The sequence below is a fragment of the Topomyia yanbarensis genome, chromosome 3, assembly GCF_030247195.1.
Source record: "Topomyia yanbarensis strain Yona2022 chromosome 3, ASM3024719v1, whole genome shotgun sequence".
NCBI lineage: Eukaryota > Metazoa > Arthropoda > Insecta > Diptera > Culicidae > Topomyia > Topomyia yanbarensis.
Window position 1 is genome coordinate 420,901,242 of NC_080672.1, and position 25,778 is coordinate 420,927,019.

At 39.0% G+C, this 25,778-nt stretch overlaps 1 protein-coding gene across 1 annotated transcript in view; it reads right to left on the reverse strand.

The window, feature by feature from the left end:
- Nucleotides 1–16,709, reverse strand: part of LOC131689235 (novel acetylcholine receptor chaperone) — a 44,058-nt gene extending 27,349 nt beyond the window's left edge. Inside the window, exon 1 of the mRNA XM_058974184.1 lies at nt 15,693–16,709. Within this exon, the coding sequence (XP_058830167.1) occupies nt 15,693–15,860 (168 nt within the window). The 5' untranslated portion in view covers nt 15,861–16,709. The remainder of the gene's footprint in view (nt 1–15,692) is intronic.
- Nucleotides 16,710–25,778: the final 9,069 nt, after the last annotated feature.

Consider the following 25,778-nt stretch of genomic DNA (forward strand, 5'->3'; position numbering starts at 1 on the left):
TGCGTTGGTTATGCTACTCACCGATGACAGCTATGCGACGAGGTGGTTGGTGTTTTCGGTCGAGGTGGAAGGCGGCCATCGTAAAATAGTTAGATAGTGACGCACCACAGCCACGAACAGACGTTCGAAAAACTTATTTCTTTTTTCGGGACAGTTTCCCGCCACCGTAATAGAAGCGCAGTGCGCGCGTGTGAGGGCAAATTAAATCCGTCAGTGTATCGGTTTGTGGTCCGGGCTTTGTGAAAAATCCTGGTGTACGGTCGCCGAAACAGGAAGCTAACCACCAAGGAGCCACTCACTTCCTCGGCTAAACAAAAAGGACCCAGGTAACACCAGTGTCGTTCTCACTGTGGAGGATCAGCCGAACGAGCCTAGCTCTCCTCCACAGTTAATCGTAAAGGAGAACGAAGCAGGGCGGACAAAGGTTCCCCCTGAGGTAGGTTACTGCGGAACCTACCTGGGCCATTCACGGTGAGTAAGTGGACCCGGCGATTATTCGCCCCGTCACTTGGGAGGTTTCAACAAAAGAGCCTTGCTCACCTCCCTGGCTAATTGAAAAGGACCGTTGCGATAGCAGCCAACGATACCAGCAGGATAACTCGGCCGTCGAAGTCCCGGTCGGTCGGATAAACCCCCGCCTTCCGCCATCGTCAAAAGCAGCAGCAGCTGAAGTGGAGAAACGGCGAAATAAAAGTCGATAAATGTAGTAAATTACTTGTTTGTTTACTTTTGTTATTTGTTGTTACGAACATCCGAAATTCCGGTAGAGGCACCTAGGCCGCCCTGAAAAGAAGGGCACGTGGATTACTTAGTACTATCAAAAAATACAAAAATGTCGATTTCGGAAAAAAAATGTGGGTTAGCCCCTTTTGGTCGCCGCCATTCAAATACATGATTTGGCAAGCGAACTGCTTATGTGGCAAACGGAGTTCGCCGTTCGTGACTACCGGGACTGTAAACGGGGAGATCTACCTCAAGGGTTGTCTATAGAAGCGCCTGCTTCTTCTGTTGAAGCAACACGAGGGCCCTACGATCTTCTGGTTGGATCTAGATTCGTGTTACTATTCAAATGTTGTCCTAGAAGGGTACGAAGCCAAAGTGGTCACTTCGGTACGCAACGAAACTAAGGCCCATCCAAAAATACTGGGCAATTATGAAGCAAGCACTACGCAAGTATCCCAAGGAGGTCAAATCTGAATAAGACATGAAGAAAAAGTGGGTTTCCGTATAGAAGAAATTGCAGCCAGATGTTGTACAGAACATAATGAGTGGAGTAAGGTGCGAGCGTACGGTTTTAGAATTGAAGTTGGATGAAATAAAAATGCCAAAAGCTTACTAATGGATTATATTTTATTGCCTGAAAGTTTGGAAAGGATCGGTCCACTAGGTAATTTTCTACAGCGTTTTTCTTCATTGCTAGTAAAACAAGCACATTGTTTTCCATTCCGTCTACTGAACTACCAACCAGTAAATGCTATGCTGGCAATATCTATAACGGATGTGCCTAGAATCACCGGCTATTTCATACTTTTTTCATAATCATGATTACCAAGATTCTATGTATCAGGAGAATCTTTACACTATCCTTGAAATTCGGCCTTATTCTGCATTACGACGGATCGCTTTTTCAAACGAATTTGAGAACGCATTCTCAATAACGACAGTCGGATTCGATCGAACCACATTCGTTCGAAAAATCAATCCGTCGTAATGCAGAATAGGGGTGATTATCTTGTAAGCAACGCGAATTTCAGTAGCTAAGTAAAATAACGGTTTGAGTAACGAAACCTCGACCAAAAATCTAACTGATAATGAAGGCTTGACAAAACTGAAAATATCTCAGCTGTAAGCTGTCAGCTGCGCACGCCTATGAGTATTCCCTTTCCAAAATTTATAATATATATGGAGCCTAGGGGCAGATATTTACTTCAGTTTTTAAAAATCAGCGAAATTAACTCCATTTTGGATCCATTGGATTCGCGTTTAGCTGTCAAAAAACGAATCCAATCGAGCATTGTCTATCCTTTTACCATTGGACGTGTTGCCATACAATGCCGGGGCACACATTGCCAAAAATTCTGTTTTCTCTCCGCAGTTCTTCTACTATTATACTTGTTTTTCAAAAAAATGACGAAAACGGTCCATCGGAGAAGAAAATGAACATTGCTTGTCTGTTCAGCTAAGTAAAATTGATTTAGATAACATCCTTTTGCAGTAGTGGTACGATTACGATCACTCTGCACGCGCATAGATAGTTCGATTACATGATTTGCTCCCGCAGAGCATCATAAAACTGCTAGGTGAACGACGCTAACTGAACAACAGCTTGCCGTATTCTATTCAATATCACACATTCTTTTATAACTGGTTGGATCATGACCAACCAGATTTGTTTTGTACTTTTGGCTTCTGGCAGGGTGGTGGCTGACTGAATGATTGACCGAATGGTTGACTCTTGTTAACAGGTTTGTGTCCGCTTGACTCGCTGACCGCGATGTCAACTGACCTTGCTCGCTACCGATGGGACTCGATATGATGTGAGTGTGAGAATATCTTTGAATTGTTGGGAAAATTTAAAATTAAATCTGAATGAGAAACGCTTGGTAGCCAACCAAAACACCACCATCGGAAGGAATTAGTTCTACTGCCACGAATTTGTTGCATTGTTTTGAATCGAGCATTTTTTGTTGTTGGCACGTTCGGGGTGTTTATAGGCAATTTTTCTTACAGGTTAGTTTAGTCAGCGTTGTTAATGTTAAAATATTTCTAATGCAATAGATTCAGGTACTACCCCTGTTGGCGCGAATTACAAAATTTGTTTATTGTGACAATTAGAACAAGAATAACAAAAATAACCTTCAAATAAATCAAATTAAAATGACTGAAACCGTACAGGATGTACTGTAACTTTGTTTCGAAGTTTTTTACCGTTAAAGATAACACATCTGAGTCAGCTAATTACGTATACGTTTTTTAGCACACGTCAATAGCCGACAAGCGAGAATTCCTGCGGTGAGACGGATCTACCATTCACAAAAAAGAAGGAAACATAAAACATACATATCAGAGTTAACGAGTTGTATTGTAGCAAAAGCATTAGTGGATATATTTAAAAATAACAGAGGTATTTCGAAGCATTTACTTTACTTCAGTCAGTAGCACCGAATCATCATTTATAGGAAATATTATCATTTATAGGTCAATAAGGTTTAGATATCTAGGGTAACAAGCATATGTTTGTTCTTGTTCGGGAAAAATGAAGTCAGAAGCGTAGTTAATTTTTACAATGGCATCATCAATCGATGCTAAAATTTAAAATACAGCATTTCTCCAAAAACTGTCTTTGTCCATAAAAAGTAGTCACAATTTGTGTTTCTGAGCAAACTGCTAGTCAAGCGTGATGTTATTAGATTTAGAAGGGACAATTCTACAGCTTCAAACTAGGAACACAATTCGATATACAAGAGGTGCACAAGGTTAGTGAGAAAGGAGAGGAGGTCATGAAAGATATATGTTTTAGGACTGAAATTCAGGTTTAAACAAGGGATATTATCGGATTGAGTAATTAAATTCACAAAGATACACTCATATTTGATTTTTGTAACGGTGGCTTATACGTTGACAAGATAATCAGCGGGGGCTTATTCCCAACATCGATGTAGCAGCAGTCGTATTAAAAATAAAGTAGAGAAAGCGAACATGACGATATGGAAGGAAGAGCAAAACTTGTAACGATAAATGAAAAAAGAGGGACTAAATTATGATATTCATCATTTTTATAAAAATGTGAAAAAAAGATGTAGGGAAGATGGCGACTTGCCAAGATATCCCGTACTGGGAAAGAGTACCCATTGAGTGACGTACCCGAAGCAAATCCTTTAACTCAGATCTGGCGTCGCAATACCCGGCGTATACCCAGACAACATACTTGATATCGTGATAGCGCTCGTCACAAGCGCACAGACTACTCTCTGCAAAGCCCAATACGTCGCAAATGTGCATCCAACGTGTAGTGGTTGGACATAAGCCGGGACATTACACGAATGAAATCCCAACCAAAATTCATCCCAGCGTCTAAGTTCCCATTGCTCCACAAGTTTTTCCAACTGTTGAGTGTCTTCTGAATAATAAAGCCGCTGGGGTTGACCAAATACCAAGCGAGCTGCTAAAACACGGTGGCGAGCCACTGGCTAAAGCGCTGCACTGGGTGATTACCAAGATTTGGGAGGAGGAGATTTTACCGGAGGAGTGGATGGAAGGTGTCGTGTGTCCTATCTACAAAAAGGGCGACAAGCTGGATTGCTGTAATTACCGAGCAATCACCCTGCTGAACGCCGCCTACAAGGTACTCTCCCAAATACTATGCCGTCGACTATCACCAATTGCAAGAGAGTTCGTGGGGCAGTACCAGGCGGGTTTCATGAGCGAACGATCTACCACGGACCAGGTGTTCGCTCTTCGTCAAGTACTGCAGAAATGCCGCGAGTACAATGTGCCCACACATCATTTGTTCATCGACTTCAAAGCCGCATACGACACTATCGATCGAGATCAGCTATGGCAGATTATGCACGAGTACGGATTCCCGGACAAACTGACGCGATTAGTGAAGGCGACGATGGATCGGGTGATGTGCGTAGTACGTGTCTCAGGGACGCTCTCGAGTCCCTTCGAATCACGCAGAGGGTTACGGCAAGGTGATGGTCTCTCGTGTCTGTTATTCAACATCGCGCTGGAAGGTGTAATAAGAAGAGCAGGGATCGACACGAGTGGTACGATTTTCACAAAGTCCGTTCAGCTACTTGGCTTCGCCGATGACGTTGATATTATTGCACGAAACTTTGAGGAGATGGAGGAAGCCTACATCAGACTGAAAAGAGAAGCCAAGCGCGTCGGACTTGCCATCAACACGTCGAAGACAAAGTACATGATAGGAAGAGGTTCACGAGAAGAAAATGAGAACCGCCCGCTTCGAGTTTGCATCGGTGGCGACGAAATCGAGGTGGTTGAAGAGTTCGTGTACTTGGGCTCACTGGTGACCGCCGACAATGATACCAACAGAGAGATTCGTAGACGCATCGTGGCAGGAAATCGTGCTTACTTTGGCCTCCGCAAGACACTTCGGTCGAACAGAGTTCGCCGTCGTACGAAGTTGGCCATCTACAAGACGCTGATTAGACCGGTAGTTTTCTACGGGCACGAGACCTGGACCATGCTCGTGGAGGACCAACGCGCACTTGGAGTCTTCGAACGGAAAGTGCTGCGTACCATCTACGGTGGAGTGCAGATGGAAGACGGCACATGGAGACGGCGAATGAACCATGAGTTGCATCAGCTGTTGGGGGAGCCGCCCATCTGTCATACCGCGAAAATCGGACGACTACGGTGGGCCGGGCACGTAGCCAGAATGTCGGACAATAGCCCGGTGAAAACGGTTCTCAATTGCAATCCGACCGGTACAAGAAGACGTGGCGCGCAGCGAGCACGATGGATCGACCAGGTGGAAGACGATTTGCGGACCCTTCGCAGACTGCGTGGCTGGCGACGCGCGGCCATGGACCGAGTAGAATGGAGGAATCTTTTGTATACGGCACAGGCCACTTCGGCCTTAATCTGTTAATAAATAAAAAGAGTGTCTTCTAAGAGAGTATTAAGAAGGTATCCGAACAAAGGTAATCTGGTAAGATTCTTCAGATAAATCATGCAGAGACTCCCTAATCTTCTCCAGATAACACGGGTATTTGGGGTATTCTGCAAGGCAGCCATCTCGGCGCTTTGATTTTCTCGCACTTCAACTTTTGTTTAGAAGGACCACGGTTGGCTTTTGTTAATGACCTCAAGTTATACCACAGGGTCCCGAATACTGATGACGGAGTTTTCCTTCAACGCCAATTGGAAACCGTTGCGGAATGGTGCGAAATCAACCTAATGACCCTAAGTCCTCTTTCCTACCTATGTTTCAGTCCTCTTCTATCGTTCTTTTTCTACCTTCGCGATGCACTTCTTCATATGTCAGCATGACAGATAATTTGTTGCATCTGTTAACTCGACACGGATGGAACGTTACAACTGACAGTGATGCCAGAACAAGGGGTTTACCCCAATTTAGAATCTGCATTATTTTGCCACATTGGAGTGTAAGCCACGAACAGTTTCGATTCAATTTGGTCCTCGTTAGTAAAATAAGAACTTCTGTACAAACCGGGACATCAGTCTCGATCAGTCGTTTACTGTACACATAAGCTATGTCGTCGCTGTTGTGCTATCTTATGACAAGCGCCATTTAGCACTTTTCGAGAAAAACGATTTTTAAAGTTTGAGATTGAATATCTTAAAATTTATAAATGTTAGAAGCTTTTCAGAGAAGGCATTCGATGCTTCTATCTTCTCTGAAGTAATCTCTCGATTTGTGCGAAGATCGGTTGACTATATTTACAGTTTTTGCTTAAAATGTAAACCAAAGTCGCTCACATACGTGTCATAAGTGTGTATTGATGATAAAATATGTATGACGTGTCACAAATGTGTACAGAAGATTTCATATAAAAATGAATTATAACTGATTCGTAAAATTATGCGTTATAGATCACTATGTCCAATATTATTCTTTTCCATGCGATAGCAGCAATATCAGGTTACAAAATGATGGTATTAGAACACAAAGTTTTTCCAATTTTCCTCCTTTATTCAGGAAACACAATGAACAAAAATTGGTTTCATTGACAATTTAGAGACAATGTGTATCAAACAATGTTATTGTTGACAGGTGACTAGACGAAACAAATGTTCTTCTTGCATAATCCATCACTACATTTCGGTATACTTTCCAAAACAAGTGGAAATCTCAAAAGGAAATTTGTTCAATAATCATGAATATATAAGCCAACCATTCCCAGAAAAAAAACTATAGTAGGAAAAGTTTTGTTCCCGAGCCAAGAACCTAGCTAATGCTTATGGTTGATCTGCATAGGAATTACCTATGTCATCAGAGACATCTGTTGGCTTGCTATAAGCTTTTCGGCTTATAGCAAGCCAACAAACTAAGAATGTTGTCTCTTTTTTCTTTGTCATAAGATAGCACAACTCGATCACTCGAGAAATTGGCGCATGTCATAATCGTGTTTCGCTATATCTCAGTAACCCAGCAGAATTTCAAAATTCTGAAAACGCGACTTTATGGAGATTTTAAAACTTAGTAACATGGCATATCTAACTCAGTGCACCCCAAAATGGCGTTTGTCATAAGATAGCACAACAGCGACGACGTGTCATTTTTTGGATCTAGTGTCTAGCTAGCGGCCCAGTCAGCTGTTAGCTACTGACGAGGAGAATCCGAAACACAAAAAATATGACTTGATTTAAGTTCTTTAAAAATTTTAAAGATTTCATACTTTGATAAAAAATGTATCAAATATCTCACTTCTATATAGTTATCTTCTATAACTATAGTGTCAAAATGGGGGTCTTGGATGGTCATAAAACATCCCAGAAAACATCACTTTACCGTTTTTACACTTTTGGGCGAAAAAAACCAGTGTGATAGTGGTGTGATTATGCCTTTCTCAATTATCCAAACTATAATTCATTAACTGGTTATATTCAATAGAATTGTAGAAATGTCTATTACATTCTTATTGGACTTAGTACGTATCCCACGACTACCACGAAAGTCGAAGCTGACACACTTTAAACAAAAAAGTATTTAATTAGCTTAATCAGCATGAGTTCAATATTATCTTCGTGTGATCATATTTTGAAATGCTGGGGGAATCGGTTTGTAAGGTCTATGACGGTTCTTGATGCCCCCGGGGAACTCGTCATGTTGCTAAGCTAATGTCACCTATTTTCCAGCGAGCTCTTAACCTATTTTTACAAACTTGATTTCAAATGAAAGATACAATACTCCCATTAACTGCCATTAAATTCCATTTAGTTCTGACTTTTAGTTCCGAAGTTACAGGTTAATTAGTAAGGTCGCACTGGAATGTCTCATATAAACCGTTACAATCATAATACCTCAAAGGCTAAAAACTTATTGAAGTGGTCACTAAATTACATCCATTCTAGATCTAGATCAGTGATTGCATACCATTCATTCTTTGAATATATTGGCCACCATCGAAAATTCCGGAAGTACCGGCTTCCGGTCATATTTCACAATCAATATCACATCGATTCTTCGGTGTTGACTGAACCGATTTTTTCCAACCAAGTCTCCAAGTTGGGTATTGCATGGCCCCTTCCCTCTCTTACCCTCACACCTCCCACCTTCATCAACCCTCTATCTCTAACCCTTGGACCACCCTCACACCCGCATTCCCTTCATCCACCCCACAAACCGAAATAAGATAAAGATTTATTTACTCTAGTAACCCCCTGCCACCCAATTCTGAGAAAGTTGAGTGACATTATTTGATACACACATGCACACACATACATAAACACAGACATTTGGCGATTTAAACGAACTGAATCGAATATTATAGGACACTCGGCCCTCCGGGCCTCGTTTGGGTCGTCGTTTTTTGGAGTGATTGCATAGCCTTTCTTTTTATGAGAAAGGCAAAAGCATGCACAAAATTTCAATTTCATTGCTCAAGAAAATCTCGACGGCAACGATAACCAGGGCGCGCTATTTTGAGGTCAGCCCCGTCAGGCAAGTTGCGCACGCTGAGTGAAACGAAGGGAAGTTAATTTATTAGATGAACTACACATTTTTTTCCCCAAGAAGACGACGGGCGCTCCTTGGCGGCGGTCAGAGAGCAAAGGATGCCCAGTCCCATCGCCCTCGGAGGGCGGGATGTGCCAAAAAAGTCTAGATTTGCAACGATCTGGTATAGGAGAAATTTCTTAAAAATAAATCCAACGCATACGAGTGCAGCACCGCACTTACTAGCCTGATGAGCGCTGCTCTGTGCTGGCTGGCACGCTATGGGGAAACATGAACCATTTGAGAAGTCTTGAAATTACATATGTACATGGATAGAGCTCAGCTTTCCGAATGTAGAATATATTTTTTCCCTAAGTTGCAGAAGGTTCAGAAAGATTTCAAATAAATTTTCTACGGAAATAAGACAGTTATCTCAGCGAAAGCATATGGGGGATGATTAATGAATGCACTGACAAATATGGTCGTTAAGTAATGGGTTGTTTTCGGACTTTTCCGTTGCAGCTGACGTTAACGATATTGCTTTATTTTGCACGTGAAATAATAAAACAAAATTGTTTGTGAAATTTGATATACCTTCATTCCTACCAACTACCTTAATTCCTGTTCAATTGCTGGTTTAACTGTCAAGAAAATTAATCCTAAGACTGAAACTACTGTCACGTAAGGCCGATAGTGTCAAACACAAACCTATTTACTTTTTTTTGTAGAAAATCAATTAAGAAGCGTTCTGTGGTTTTTAGCATTGGAAAAATATTCCATTTAGTAAGTTGAGTCATTTCAATCCATGTAATAATCCTATGATCCTATTTTTTTACATATACATATCTTTAACAATCTGACGTCCCCGAAATTTTCAATTGGGAGCCCTATAACCTCGAAACATTTAGTCACTGAATTTGAAAACCCCCTTACAGATAACATAAATAGAGATACCATAAATACGGGAATTGTTAACAGCCCCCTAACGATCTTTAATGATTCTATTGCTTACCAATGTCGCACAATGTGAGGATGTAATTTGGTTCACCGCACCTAGTACATAAAATCAATAATTTATGTACTTCGTATTGAGAAAAGAAGTTCGACAAAATGACAAAGGCGCGTGGAAATTTGTGAATGAGATCGAAATATTTGCTTATCCCAGATGATAGAGTAGGTACGCGTCATAAAATTCATCGCTGCGAATGTTCGATTTCAAGATCAAAACACTGCTGTACGACGCGGTTTGTTTGTTTATTTTAGAATTCTGAAGCTTTGCATCGGGCAGAGATGTGTTATGAGGTGAGATATGTTAGGTCGTTATGCAGAGCTTGAAGGTGCGAGAAAGTGATTCTAGCTAAAATTTCAAGTAAGAAGTTATCCGCTGAAGAAAGGTGAGAATGAATGAATGAATGAAAATATGCTTGATATTGGTCGCCTAATGTTGTTTGGTAGGCTAGTCGTTTTATTAATCGTAATACGGTAGGGAATAAATTGATTTTTCATTAGTATGATGGATATATTATACCTATTAGTCTAATATATTTAGTAATATGAAAGACTAGAGGTGGATAATGTCAGCAACATACACGCAAGGGTGACGCAACTAATCGATGGCGTGCGTAAATCATACAGTGTGTCCCACATTTATACGTTCAGGTTTTTTTACGCGGATTTTGAAATTTACTCGGTTTTTATTTACGCGGATTTTGAAATTTACGCGATTGTCATTTACGCGAATTTTGAAATTTATCACATTTTCTCCCAATGCCCTCAGTTCCGAATCCTCTCTGATCTTCTGACGAACCGGGGGTTTTCTTTTCTTCTTCGGCTTAAATTTTCTCGTGTTTCTCCTGAATAATCGAACATTTGTAAGAAACATTTCATCTCACTGCTAGGTGGATTGAGTCGGTTTTTGAAGCTAGCGTCAATCTGGTGCTAGCTTAGTCCTGTCATTATGTTAGAGTTGTAATCTTCACGCGCAAAGATGGTTTTAAACGATTTTCTCCGAGGTTCTCTGCATTCATGATGCTCATGGTCGGATGTTCTTGTTTGTTTCTTGTACTTCCGGGTCGTTGCTGTAAACCCTTCTACATCGGTGTTTGATTCTTTATTGGTGCTGTTTGTTGTTGGTTTGGAGACATTTGCAGTAATCGTTGTTACTTCGATGTTGGTAATGGCAGTTGGTTTAGTGGCACTGGACCCGATCGTTGTTGAGCTGGTGTTTGTTACTGCCCGGTCCGCAGTCGTTGGTTTACCAAACGGTTGTGATTTAGTATACGACGACTGTATACCGGATTTGGTCGTCGCAGGGGGAATTTCCTTAGCAGCCTCTGCGCAAGGTTTCCCGTGGTGTAGCGGCTGATCGCAATGTTGGCACGTAGGAATCTGCCCTGGGTACGTGACTAGTGTTCGTTGAGAATGTTCAATACGTTTAGGGCATCTGCCTGAGATAGACAAGTAGGAGGGAATAGGTTTTGTCGGCCGCATTCTCACTACACGAACGCCGTTGATAAGTCCTGGGACGAAATTTCTCCAAGTATCTTCTTTAACACTATCCACCTCTCCGTATTTTGACATGAGTTTTTTGATAGTGGCGGAACTAGTGCGTGGTGCCAGGTCATGTAGCTTTATTTCAATACTGTCACTATCAATATACGTTGGGATGTTGTATAAAGTGTCATTACATTCGACGGCGTGTTTTAAGTTGTTCTGCGAAGCGAATGATTCTGCTTGGCTAATGTTTTTGAACGTAATCAGTACCGCATGACGTAAATGATGGAATTGCACGCCGCTAATTTGTGCTATGTTGAGCTTCATGTTCACCTTTAACAATTGCTCCACTTCGCGAATCGATAGTCTTACTGGACATTTCGAGAAGTCAACAGCAACACAGTTTATCACTCATTGTTTGTTTACGTTTCACACACTAGGTACACGGAAAAAAATTGTTCCCAAAATCGTGAATAAAGTGCCATGAATTCTGAAACAATCACGTTTTTACGTTACGAAAACAAGACCATGACCAAAAATCATGGATTTTATAATTATGTTCAATTTCCCTTCAGTCACGCCCGCATAACGCTTTCATTAGTGGAAATATTTGATTTTGTTTTGTGAACTTCAGTCACGTTTTCCGCCAAGAACTAGTTCACAACTTTATGAACATTATTCTTAAAATAAAGGTTGACTCATGATTTTTTTCATAGTTATAAGAACACTAGTTCACAAAATCAAAATATCCTGGCTATTTTTTCGTGAACTATTTCACGAAATTCGGAATTTTATTCATGAATCCATTCAATCCTCGAGAACTAATTCATGATCCCTAATATATTAGTCACGATCCAATATCCGTGCTCGTGAAATGGTTCACAAAATCATCAAATATTATTCATGCATTCGTGAACTCTATTTCTAATATCAATGCTCGTAAAATAGTTCATGACATCATGAAATATTATTCATGTATTCGTGAACCGGTTCATGATACCTAGTATAATAGCCACAACTTACCATTCGTTTTCGTGAAATAGTTCACGAAATCATAAAATATTATTCATGTATTCGTGAACTGGTTCATGGGTCCTAGTACATGATTTACGATCTATCTAGTATCTATTGGCGTGCTTGTGATATTTAGAAGATATCCCTAATCATTTACAATTTCATGCAACATGGTAATGAAATTTTTACGTGAACTCTATCACAAAAGTTGGAGTATTATTCATGGAATCATTTTTGTTCCATGCACTTTTTTATGAAATATCCAGCTGCTAGCGACCAGTAATAGGTACGAGCAGTAGATATAAAAAAACTTGTAGCACCTCGAACATCGTTATTTATTTGATAAGGTTCATTGTGATGTCCGGACAGAAAACACAAACTGCACTGAGAACCCAAAATAGTATGCGTGATATAGTTCACAGAACCAGATATCGAGAATGAGTCTTATTTTAATGATCCAGTTCATATTGTCACGTTATTCCAAGTAAAAAAAACCATTAGTAACCAAAAAGTAATAGAATACGATAAGGCTAAGAGAATTTACGAATACCATGATAAAACTGCTGATATCATGAACATTAGTTACACTACTCTTCGAAAGTAAACTCTAAAATAGAATATCATGATAACATGAACAGAAATTACGAAAATCGTGACTACGATCTTGAAATCATGAACACAAATCACACAACTAGTGACAAAAATATCTAAAATCGTGACCAAAATCCTGAAATCATGAACACGAATTGATCTATTCATCACTAAAATATCACGATAACATGAACAGAAATTACAAAAATCGCGACTAAGGTCCTGAAATCATGAACTTAAATTACACAACTCGTGACGAAAATATTTAAAATCGTGACAAAGATTCTGAAACCGTGAACATGCTGCCTATCAGTATTGTTAATATTTTGGTGGATCCAATATTTTTAAAAACGAACAAGCAATGTATTTTTTCGCATTTCTTTATTCGAGCGAAAAACGGTAATTATAGGACAATTTACAGCGCCACGATGCCGTTATGTTTTAACGAAAACAAGACAAACTATTAGTTCACTCAGTGTCCGATGGCTCACTTTTTCTGTTGTATTTATGTTGAAGAAACAGCACAGAGAAAAAAATATTATGTGTTTTATAATTTATGTTCAATTTTTCTTTCGTAACACTTTATACTTGTGGAGATTTCCACTCTATGTCATTACAAAATCGTTTTCTCTGTTCTTAAACTAGTTCGCAACTTTATGATCATTACTCTTAAACCAAATGTTGAATCGTGATTTTATCCATAAATCTGGGCAAATTGTTTATGGTCCGACTATACGATGTGATCTGACCCATGATTTATTACATCTTGATTGCTATTTCGTAGTTCCCAAAATCATAAAATACGTTTCCACTTTCAGGATCTAGTTCACGAAATATGATATTTTGTACATGATCTTAATATTTTTATTTTACGTGAACAATTTCACCGAACTCAGCTGTAATTCACGGATTCTCGAACTGGTTATTGCGTGTTTTTTAATAAGTTCGCAAATTTAGAAGATTTCCAATCATTTTCACTTTCACGCAACTCTGCACATGGCCTAGAAATTTTAAGTGAAACTTTTCGCAAAATTTGGAATATAATTCATGGGTTTTGTTTTGGTCCGTGAACTGTTTCATAAAATATAACATGGGTAAGGCTTTTCTGGTAGTATCCAACGGAGGTAGGATTGGAACCTGCAACCCTTGGGACTCCGGCCCGATGCACAAACCCTTATGCTATCCCTGGGCTTTGATGATGTCTCAAAAGCGAAATCTCACACAACCACAGCTACCACTCAACACATTTGATCTATTTAATTGCCATGCTAGATACCAAGGCCGGGTTTTTATTATCGTCGCGTGTCTAATTTTAGCTCATTATCCATTGGACTCCGGTGGGTGACAGAGATAATGATTACTGTGGATTTCTGATTCCTTGCCCAGTGAAGAGAGGTATGACGGGAGCAAACTCGCCGTTCGAATCAAACAAATAATTCATTTTGTTGGGTTTTGACGATTTTTTGGTGGTATCCAACGGGGAGTCTCGTTATAATTCAGTTCATAATGTCACGTTATTCCTCGTAAAAAATCCGATAGTAAACTCAAGACTAAAATATTACGATGACATATATAGGAGTCCCGAAAATCAGAATCATCTGCAATTGATGAATCTTTCATAAATTCTCGGTAGTGGGTTGCCCAGAGCAATATATGATAACACTTTTGTGAGTTGCGTAGATCGTATCACTTATCAAGGTGAATCCAGATTTGTGTAACTCTTTACCCCATCCTATTAACAAAAAGTCCTTCTCGTGGCAATCGTGAAGATGCAGATTATTTTGGACCCCCGCTCACTTCGCTTGAAGTTCTTGACATTGCTACTATGAAAATATGAGGAAAAAATATATTAAATGCTATAACTTTTGAAGTCGTCGCTGTTGTGCTATCTTATGACAAACGCTATTTTGGGGCAAACTGAATTAGAAATGCCACATTACTTGTCTAAAAAATCTATACAAAGTGGCGTTTTCAGAACTTCGACATTCTGCTTTATTACTGCGATATAGCGAGAAACGTGCTGAGAAATTATAAGTGTTTTGATTCAAAGAACTGATAGAAAAAAATGAGCCAACTGATTTGATACAACATGATAAAAACTAAATGGAATAGATGACAGATGAAGAAACTCCAGTTTTGTGGTTCCTCATACAACATGGAAGCAGGAACCGGATCGATTCTTGCATCAGTCGCTGGACGCCACACAGCACTATAGACTGTTTTTGCCCGGAAAAAGAAAATAGTGTTTTCAATCTACTATTGGACTTCAGTTCCATGTTCCACCACAAACCAATTCAATTCATAAACTGGACCATTATCCGCTGGTTATGGCACAGCACAATTGAATGGAAAACAGGAGATTACCTTTCCGGTACAACAGTAGCAATACTGTTATCGATATTATGTCGTTTCTGTTCATAAAACACTGTGCAGTGTATTGCACGTGTGTAGAATTCTAGTGCATAGAAGTAGATCATTCGTTGTTTTATTGTCACTTCTGTTCGAAAGTCAAACTTCTATAGGTAATATATAGAGTCTCATGGTCTACTACTGTCGGAGTCTAAAAATACATTATTAAAACATTCTCCTCGTATGAATTCATACTTTGACGATCATAGCATCATTCATAGCGTTATTAAGTCTACATTCTGAATATGTGACAATATTCAAAAATTATTATAGAATCACTGTCAAGAACCGTGTAAAATTGTTGTCACGTCATGCATAAATTCAGAATCTTGAAAAAATAATAAAGATTTAACCGTATATGCGATAAAGAAGATGAATAATTATTTGTGTTTACATACTGCAAGAGCATCCTCCTCACCGGTGCCAGCTATACAGCAAACAATGATTTCAACATTCGAGTGCGGCAGAAATGCGCGTTTTTAGAAGAATGCTTTTCCCCTTCTACACCTTTACACATACACAGCGCCTAACTTACCAAATCTCGATGCAGTTCCTTGCTGATGTGCGGCGTTAGCTTCATCAGTCCGATAAAGATGAAGAACAACCCTAGCAGAATGGACAAACTCTTCAGCACTATCGAGCCCATTCGTTGGGTGTTCTGGATGCTGGAGGGTGTTGTCGCCTGTGCGGTTGTGGTCGTCATGGCGGCTTCCTTCGCAGCTTCTTTTAATGTGTGAAACGCGCGCGCTGGGTCGCGATGCCAAGTGAAAAAAAAAAATATAACAATTTGCCCGTGAGGCAAATTCACTCTTTTGATTTTTTTTTGTTATGGTATGGGTCGCTTTCTTTAGCTATTTAAAATTTTCGTATTTTTAAACTACAAATCACAGAGAAATTTTGCTTTGGGATTTCTTCCGCTATGGCGGCTTGCCACGTTTGCTCCTTGCGTTGATCCAGCTACTTCAGGCACCCAGCATTTCATCACTTTCATCCTTTTTTCCGCACATGATTTGTGTCTCCGTCACCTGATCGATTTTTTCTCGTTATTTATTTTTACTCTTCCGCCGCTCGATCACGCTCACCAGAGGCCAATATCACTTGCATTGATTACCGGGAAAATGATCCCGATATAATTAGACACTATATTAGTAGAACAAAAAAAACTTTTTTTTTTCGAGACAGCCACGGAACAATTTTAAAAACGAAATTTTTCGTCACTCGTTTGAAATAATCAATATCCTAAATACTAAAGCACTAGAGACCGACGTCTTTTTCTTCCATTCACACGGGCCGTCGTTTGATCGTATGGGAGGGGGTCACTGCTAAGGGAAATGATAGATGATGGTATTATCCCTGTCTGGTTTCAACTGGGATGGCACAGTAAAAAAAAAGCGGCTACGTTACTCGGGCGGTGGTACTATATCAATAACTCTACAGCACAGACAGTATTAAATATTTCTTCTTGTGGCTTATCGGTTTGGCTTGGTTAGGTCGTATACCTTACAGCTTATGGTCGTGTTTCTCGTTCTGAACTCTACATCACACTGACTGATGGCGCGAGCGGCGCTGTTTTGCACGCTGTGTATGTAGATGGGTGGTAATTTTCCTCCCAGTTGCTCTGCGGCGGCGTTTTGTTTCTCTCGCTCTTTTGCTCCTTTGTGAGAACGGGAGAGAGCAGTTGTTCGAATTTTCTTCTTGTAGCGGTGATTATGGTTCCTTTTCCGGTTGCTGTGGATTGGCGTCCTTTGAGTGTTTTTTGGTTGCTGGAGAGAGAAATTTTGAGCACGAGAGAAACTGAACGAAAGAATGTTGAAAAACAAAAAAAGCAAGCTGATTCTCGAGCAAGTGGTTGTTGAGCGCTTTTGCGCGGATAGTGCGAGAACTATTATTGGTGGTGTCATTTTTCGTACAGTTTCATAGAACAGTTTCTTGTGTAGTAAGATTGTACGGTTATGAGATAGTATAATATATTGAATGCAAGTATTTCATACAATCTCGAATCTTCGGTCATTTGTCCTATAGTTGTGTTGTGCTAATTGGAATAATGCAAGTGAATTCTCTTTTCTTTTGTGATACAGTAAAGACCCGTTTTTATCAGCCCCTTGGCGAATTTTAGGCAGATAAAACAGGGACATTGATAAAATCGGGACACATATTTTTCTGTCTTTTTAATAAAACGAAGCTCTTAAAATATTCTTCTTTGGTCCTTAGATATAGCCTCACAACCCTTTCTAATTAAGGGGGTCTGACAGCGAAAAATTAAAAAAAATGGTTTTTTTTTAATTTTTGCATTGTTCGGATGTCTAGGATATGAAATATATGCCCAAGAAAGGATTTACTCGAATTCAACTTGGTTCGTCTGCTAGAGCCCATCAAACTACCAACTATCAATTTTCATATGAAGCTGATAAAATCGGGCCAAAAAGCTGATAAAATCGAGCGCTGTTAAAATCGGGTCTCCCTCCACTGTATATATTTTTTACAAATTAAGTATGTAGTGCTGATATAATATATATATAAAGGTAATCTCTATATTTATAACTGAAATAAATATGCATAATCTTAGCATTCAATAATCAGTAACATGGAAATAAAGTATATCCACTACCTTTACATTGAAACTTTCATAAATTATATTTTAACATCAGTAAAGTAGCAAATAAACTTTAAGACCAGCATACTATAGCACTAAGTAAAATGTATAAATAATGAGCCAGTCTGAGGTTTGTCTTATGAGTATATAGTAGTGATTAATACTAAAAAGAATTCAAATTGTAGAACATTAATATTAAAATTTGTTTAACCTAATGTCATTAAATGAACTCAATTTCTTATCTACTGTGAGCACCAGTGCTCCCTATATATATATATATATATATATATATATATATATATATATATATATATATATATATATATATATATATATATATATATATATATATATATATATATATATATATATATATATATATATATATATATATATATATATATATATATATATATATATATATATATATATATATATATATATATATATATATATATATATATATATATATATATATATATATATATATATATATATATATATATATATATATATATATATATATATATATAATTATCATAAAATGAACTTACCGTTAACTTAATAGTGTTAGTGAGTACCCGAAATCTCGATGCAGTGATATGATTTAAATAAAGAGGACAGTTAAAATTGAACTTTCAAACCGATACGTCGTGCACAATAAAGCCTGTTTTTTATTCCGAGTTTCCCTACCGAAAGAGGAAAAAACGACCTTGGCAAGGTCGTGAGTTGGAAGTATATGCACCCAAGTGCAGTCAGGTATCCAGCATATAAGCGTTTCCACAACTTTGGTGAGAAAGTGGGAAAGCTAGGACCGGACTGCCACAACACGAGATAAGTGCAAGCTTGTAATTAGCTGGACTCAGGTCGAATTCACGGGCACGTGCTATTAGACAACACGTGGGTCACTTAGTGCAGTGAAACGCTGATCCCTTCGATCGTCGAAACCGGTGAAGTAATCCCTCAGATACCGGCATACATGTCATTGGCGTTATCAAGTAGTATAGCCAAGGTTTCATTTTCGACATTTTCGGAACCAAAGCACCTTGAGTTGGGGGAGTATAGATTCCTGGCTGGACTACCACTCGAAGAACATTACGATATCCAAGACTTCTAATTGTGCTGGATTATAAAAATCTCGGCCTCGGAATTAAAAGTTGTGAAGGAAGACGAAACGAATGTAGAACAGTTACGCGAGGAAGCTGACTCCGAAAGCGTTCCAAGAAAAGCGTACACGTATTCGTTGTCGTGAGCCCAAATAAGTCAGGAAAATTTCGCCTGGTGTGAGACGCAGCTGCCACAGTTCATGGTGTTTCTTTAAAATCAGTGTTCCTGAAATGTCCAGATCAGCTGGTGCTAATCTGCTTCCGTGAGTTCCGAGTGGTAGTGTGCGGTGACACAAGGGAGTTGTTTCACCAAGTTCGGATAAGAGACGAAGACCATCATTGCCCGCGCTTGTTGCGGAAAAGTGTTAACGAGTCGGAGCCCAGTAACTACTTCGTTCAGGTGATAACCTTCGCTGCATGTTGTTCACCAAGCACTGCTCAACACGTCAAGAACATCAATGCAAAACGGTTCGAGCAATCATCAAGCAACACTACGTTGATGATGGTGTACGATCCATTGGATTTGATTGCGCACATGTTGATGTTTTTGAAGGTTCTCCTGCGAGAAATATGGTGTACATTAGGGTGTCCCAAAATGACATTATGTTAAGAAAGTCATCGGGCTCACTTCTTAAATGAAAGGTTAGGGTATTTGGAGCACTTTCATCTTCGGAATGAATTTGCTAAAACGCTTCTTACTGGTGGCGAATTTTGATTTTTTGAAAAATGGGCCGATTTTGGGTAAAATTTCAAATGCATACCTCTTGAAGTGCTCCTGAACGACTTTGGATTTTTTTCAGCATTTTTTTATTTTCTGAAGGTCCTAATGAAGAAGTTTGGATAGTTAGTTTGTACAAATTTTGAATTGTAAGAGCGGCAGAGCCATTAAAACTTAGCAAAAAAAATTTATGTTTTTCAGTAGTGTTTCTTCAAAACTGGGTATCTACAAAATTTTAAAAGTATAGAAAACACTTTATACAGTTGAGCTGAATACAGGGGCCTAATTTTGCAGAAGAAAGTATATAGCTACGGCTAATAGGGTATGAGTTATTTAAGTTTTTGTTAGATAACCTTTTGACATTTTATGATATTCATCAAAAATAACACTGTTCTACATAATAATACAACTTAAGTGTGCTTAGTCCGCATATTATTTTTCGGAAAATAGAAGGAAAATGATGAAAAATGGCGGTTTTCGCTTGTCTCTATTACATCAGAATCGGTTTTTATGAGCATTTGACGATATTTTCAAAATTATGTTGTACACTAATATCCACCTAGCGGGTTTGAAGATCACTAAAATTAAACAAATATGTCGAGTTAATGGCAAGTTATGGCGTATATTTGAAAGCTGAATTGATTGGCGTATTCACATTTTGTAAATAAGGTCTTATTTCCATGTTAAGAACTTTAAAGTGGAGAAACATGCAGAAGAGTGAGGTGAGTGTTGAAAAACTGATATGTACTGTTTAGATCACATAATTCCGAAATTTTCAAATTTGGGGCAAATATCCTCGAAAAAAAGCGCATCTTCTGACACAATTATTTTGTTGAAGATGCCTCCTAGAAGTAATTATGGAGAATAACTTTTCAAAAAATAATTAGAGACTTGGCGTCATTAGCAAAGTTATCATTATTTTTATAATTTAAGTTGCAAAAAAATCAGCAGATGCTCATTAAAACTCGTCCTGACACACTAAAGACGTACAGAAAACGTCCTTTTTCATAATTTTCCTTCTATTTTCCGAAAAACAATGTGCGGTCAAAGCACATTTGAACTGATTTACTTTTTGGAATTGCATTATTTTTGATGAATTGCTAAAAATGTCAAAAGGTTATCTAACAAAAACTTAAATAACTCATACCCCATTAGCCGTAGCTATACACTTTCTTCTACAAAATTACGCCCCTGTATTCAGCTCAACTATATAAAGTATTTTCCTCATTTTTAAAATTTTGTAGATACCCAGTTTTGAAGAAAAATATTGAAAAACACCAAAAATTTCACTTTTTACTAAGTTTTAATGGCTCTGCCGCTCTTATAATTCAAAATTTGTACAAACCAACTAACTAAACTTCTACATTTGGATCTTCAGGAAAATAAAAAATGCTGAAAAAAATCTAAGACAGCTCAGGACCAGGCATAAATTTGAAATTTTATCCAAAATCGGCCCATTTTTCAAAAAATCAAAATTCGCTACCAGTAGGAAGCGTTTTAGCAAATTCATTCCGAAGAAGAAAGTGCTCCAAATACCCTAACCTTTCATTTAAGAAGTGAGCCAGATGACTTTTTTAACATGATGTCATTTTGGGACACCCTAGTGTACATCGGTCGGCTGGGATGATCCGATAGAGTACACGCAGTTCGAGAAATGGTTGACGTGGCTGGAGGTGTTTCCGAATATGCTATCTGTGGAAGTGCCGAGATGTTACCGTACGTCACGTTACCGTACCGTAAATGCTGATGTGGAAATGCACACATTTGTGGACGCGAGTGCAAACGGTTTCGCGGCGGTCGTCTATCTTCGATTTCGCGAGACGCGCTCGCGGTGTCCGATTGGCGGATACGACAATGGTATCACTCTCCATCACGATGAGCAAGCGGTACTTCCTGGCAGATTCCAAGAACGTGTTATGCTGGCTAAGATGCGACCACAGGTGATATAGCCCATTCGTTGCGTTTCGCGTCAGTGAAATTGTATAGTCGACGGAAATTGGCGAGAAGCATTGGATACCGACGAAGCAGAGCGTCGTTGATGAAGGGACGAAGTGGATACATGTCCCTAATCTATCGCCGGACAGTCGCTGGTTCAGGGGACCAGAAGTTCTCATTTAGCCTGCGCTCTATAGCTTCGGAAAAACGACGACAACGGAGCTTAGTCCCCATCTAACTATTCCAACTTGCAGCGCTCTACGAGACAAGAACAACGTGTGTTTGGACCGCTGATGCAGCAAGAGCTGGTAAAAGCGGAGAACTACTTGCTCCGCCAAGCGCAGCCGGAAGTCAATATCGATGAGATCGCCGTGCTAGCCGCAAGTGAACGAAGATGACGAAAAACAATCCACTGTTCCGTTGCACCTTCCTAGACGAGAATGGAGTTACTCGTGTCCACGGTCGAACAAAAACCAGTACATTCACCGAACGCGATACTGTTGAACCCGTCATTCATCCTTGTAACCATCGCATCACACAGCTGATTATTGCCGACATTCACGAACGTGTCAAACCCTGCCACAATCATCAACGAAGTTCTACAAGACAACCGTATTCATCGTTTGAAAGCCATCTACCATGCGGTCCGGAGCGTGCCAGCTGCTCAAAAAAAAATCGAGCAAAACCGCAACGTCCAGCAATGGATGATCTTCCACATGTTCATCTAGCCGCTTACAGCCGTCTGTTCACATACATAGGGTAAACTTTTTCGGTTCGATTCTAGTTCTGGTTACACGAAAATCGGAAAAAGATGGGGGGCTCTCGCCACTTGCTTAACCACTCACGTCATTCACCTGCAGATCGCTCACACGCTGACTACCGACTCTTGTGTAATGGCAATTTGAAACTTCACGTACCGGATATTATTTACAGCGATCGCGGCTGGAACTAACTTACAAGCAACAAGCAAGGTGCTCAAGCAGACGATTGAGCAGCTCTATATCCGAAAACTGGCTAGCGAATTTACCTCAAGTCCACCCAGTGAACCTTTAATCCGCCTATTAATAAATATAATAAACCTATTTTTATCTTGATAGCCCCGGGTCCCCCTATGGGGTTGTCGAATGCATGACGGAAATCAATGTCAGAAGCTATTTTGAAAATCAAAATAGCGACTTCCGATTGGGATCAATTTTCTATAACCTCAACAATACGGGTATTTTCGAAATGGGATAGATAGGTAGACGACGGGAATCGATGTCAGAAGCCATTTCACAATCCAAAATGATGACTTCCGATTTAGATAAATTCCCTATAACCACAACAATGACCGTACTTTCAAAATAGAATGAACGAAAAAATGGCGGAAAACGATGTCGGATGCATTTTGTAAACCAAAAAGACGACATCCGTTTTAGATAAATTCTTTATAATCACAACAATATGAGCATTTCCGTATTCGGAAAATTATGTATAGAGATAGATGTAGTGATTATATGTTCGAGCGTATGTTACTATCTTGGCCTTCAAAGTCGCCATCTAGGGTCTCGAAATGGCACTTAACATAAATTTCTATAACAATTTATACGCGAACGGAGGTCTTAGCGGAATGAGCGTACTTTATATGTTTTCTACCATGTAATTCCACTATGTTTGTTTATAGTTGAATGCACTTGTACTTCACTATTTAACAACTATAAATTTCTATCTTTCGCTCGTCAAACCCGTTCAAAAATACCCATATTGTTAGTATGGCCGAAAATATTGCTCAACCGGAAGTCGCCATCTTGGATTTCGAAACGGTTTCAAATATACATTTTCATTATCTACTTGTCAAGCCCGTTTCAAAACTACCCGAATTGTTAAGTTCTATTCATTAAATTATGTGAACTGCTTCGACAAAATGATTTGAAATATGAATGTGAAGTGAACTTTTTTTTATTAACCAAATCCCAAATAATGAACGCTCTTTTTACGAACTAATTCAATTTACGAATCCCCGGTTTGTTTCGTAAATGGAGGTTCCAGTGTATCTGATTAGGTCAAAATTGATACGAGGCGAATTTTGTTGACTAATTTAACGCAAACTAGTGCTAGCGATAAGGTAAGTAGATCCTCAAGATAAGAGCTCATCATAAATTATGATATGTGCAGGAAATAGATATTTGGAGCATACCGTGTCACCAGTTTATTTGAGTCCTAGCTGGATCACTAAAAATATAGAGAAGAAAATGAAATTATTGAACATTTCATAACTAAATTTTTTTTTGTAGAATTTTTTAAATTGTATTGATGTAATCAAGCATTAAATTATTTAATTTGAATGCAGCTCGTGGTCTCTGGAACAGCAGGCGATGTAACCAATGAATCTATTACCAAAAAAAATGTTTTACGCGAAGAAACAAATTGCGTATTCAAGATCCTAAGGACATTTAATTAAAGTCGATTTATTTATTTTTAATTACATATTATTAATATAACAAGGTCCACGGCTCAGTAAATCTATCGCATTGAACCGTGTCAAATAAATTAACTATAGAAGAAAAATCGATTTGCCGGTCAAATCTGACAGCCGTTTGATTTCATTGTCGTTATTGAAAGTTCAAATCACATTCATTCAAAAAGCGACCCGTCATATGGCTGATTAACCTGATTCGTCACTCTGCACTACACTGAAATCGGGCAACAACGGCTGCTAATTTAGTGAGCCATTTGCAAGGCTTCCAGAAGGATAACAAAACTAATATGCGCAACAAGTCGACACAAAAATACATGCGCTACGATATATGGACGACATGCTTCTCATTCTACTAGCGAACGATGAATGAAGCACAAAAATATATGCTGGACTTATAGAACTTCCCAATATTCGATTAGGTCTCTTCGATGCTCCATATTGATGGTCCTATTTGTAGTAGACTGGGAAATTTCGGTTTTCCCAGAGATTTTCTGAAACGTAGTTTTTGGCTTGTTTATCCTTCGAAACTTAATACATAATTGGTGAGCAATTTTCCGACTGATGTGTAAATAAGGTGTTGTTTCATTCACTACCCTGCCACCTCTAGTTCTCCGATCTGTACATTTCACATCCTTGCTCTCACTTGAATACTATAGCTCTAAATTTTCATAATTTTCCCTACTCAGTAATCTCTAACCAATTGAATGTCGTTAAAAAGTAAAAAAAGAAAATTTGACAACATATCAGTCGAAATAAAAAAAGAAGAAAAAAAGTACAAGTGTATTACAATTTAAAGTTATGAACAGGGGTTCAAACTTTCACCTGCCCGGCAGACACTTATTGACAGGGCAAACAAAACAAATATTTAATTTACCAACTTTTATTCACCTCCAAATTCACCACACCGCTGCTACGTTTGATTTGTTGCTGCTGGGCGGAAAGGCTAGTAGTCCCGTCCGACCGGCCAGGACTGCAACGGCCGTTTTTTCTTAAGTCGGTTATATTAAAAGATTCATGTCGAATGGAGATGGAGAAGTGAAATCCGTCACAAACGATACTTGAAGAAACTTTTTCCTTTGTATTTTCAACGGTGTTCGGGTGGTACGATTACGTAACTTTTAAGGGCAGATCATCTCAAGGTATTAACTACATACTACTCACGTGCCAGCTCTGTAACCAGACGGCACAGTACGGTAAATCAACAAAAGAAAACTCTTCTATTACAACTAACACCAAACAGCCGTTTACACCTGCTGATACACCATAGATAGCAGGCCAAAAAATAAATGCCAGACAAACAATACTGCACCGTATGCCCAAACCAATAGGGAAGAAATAAACAAGAAAGAAGACGGCTGTACCAAAATCACTCGAAAACACGAAAAGCACCAAACATTCAACAGCGAAAATCACTGCTACTCTAGTGACGACGACACGGACGCAAAAATGAACGAAAGAGAAGGCAAACGGAATGATCAGCAAGCGATAGAGGGTAAACCTGGTCAGTGCTCATAGCCAAGAAACATAAGGAGCGGAAAGCAGTGCGCCCAGAATTGACAGTAGCGATAATATGTGATATTTTGAATATTATTTTTCAAGAATTGTAATTTATTATTTCCTTGAAGTGCATATTAAGGTGATTGACCCTTGCGGTTAAATCCTTTATAAAGAAACAATACCAACAAATGTTGATTTATTGCATTTGTAAAAAAATCTGTGGGCCTCGGATAAAAAATTAAGTTGTATTTATAAATCTATGTCATCAGACGATTCTGGAGTTTTCGGATTGTTTTGTAGTTTAAAACATAACG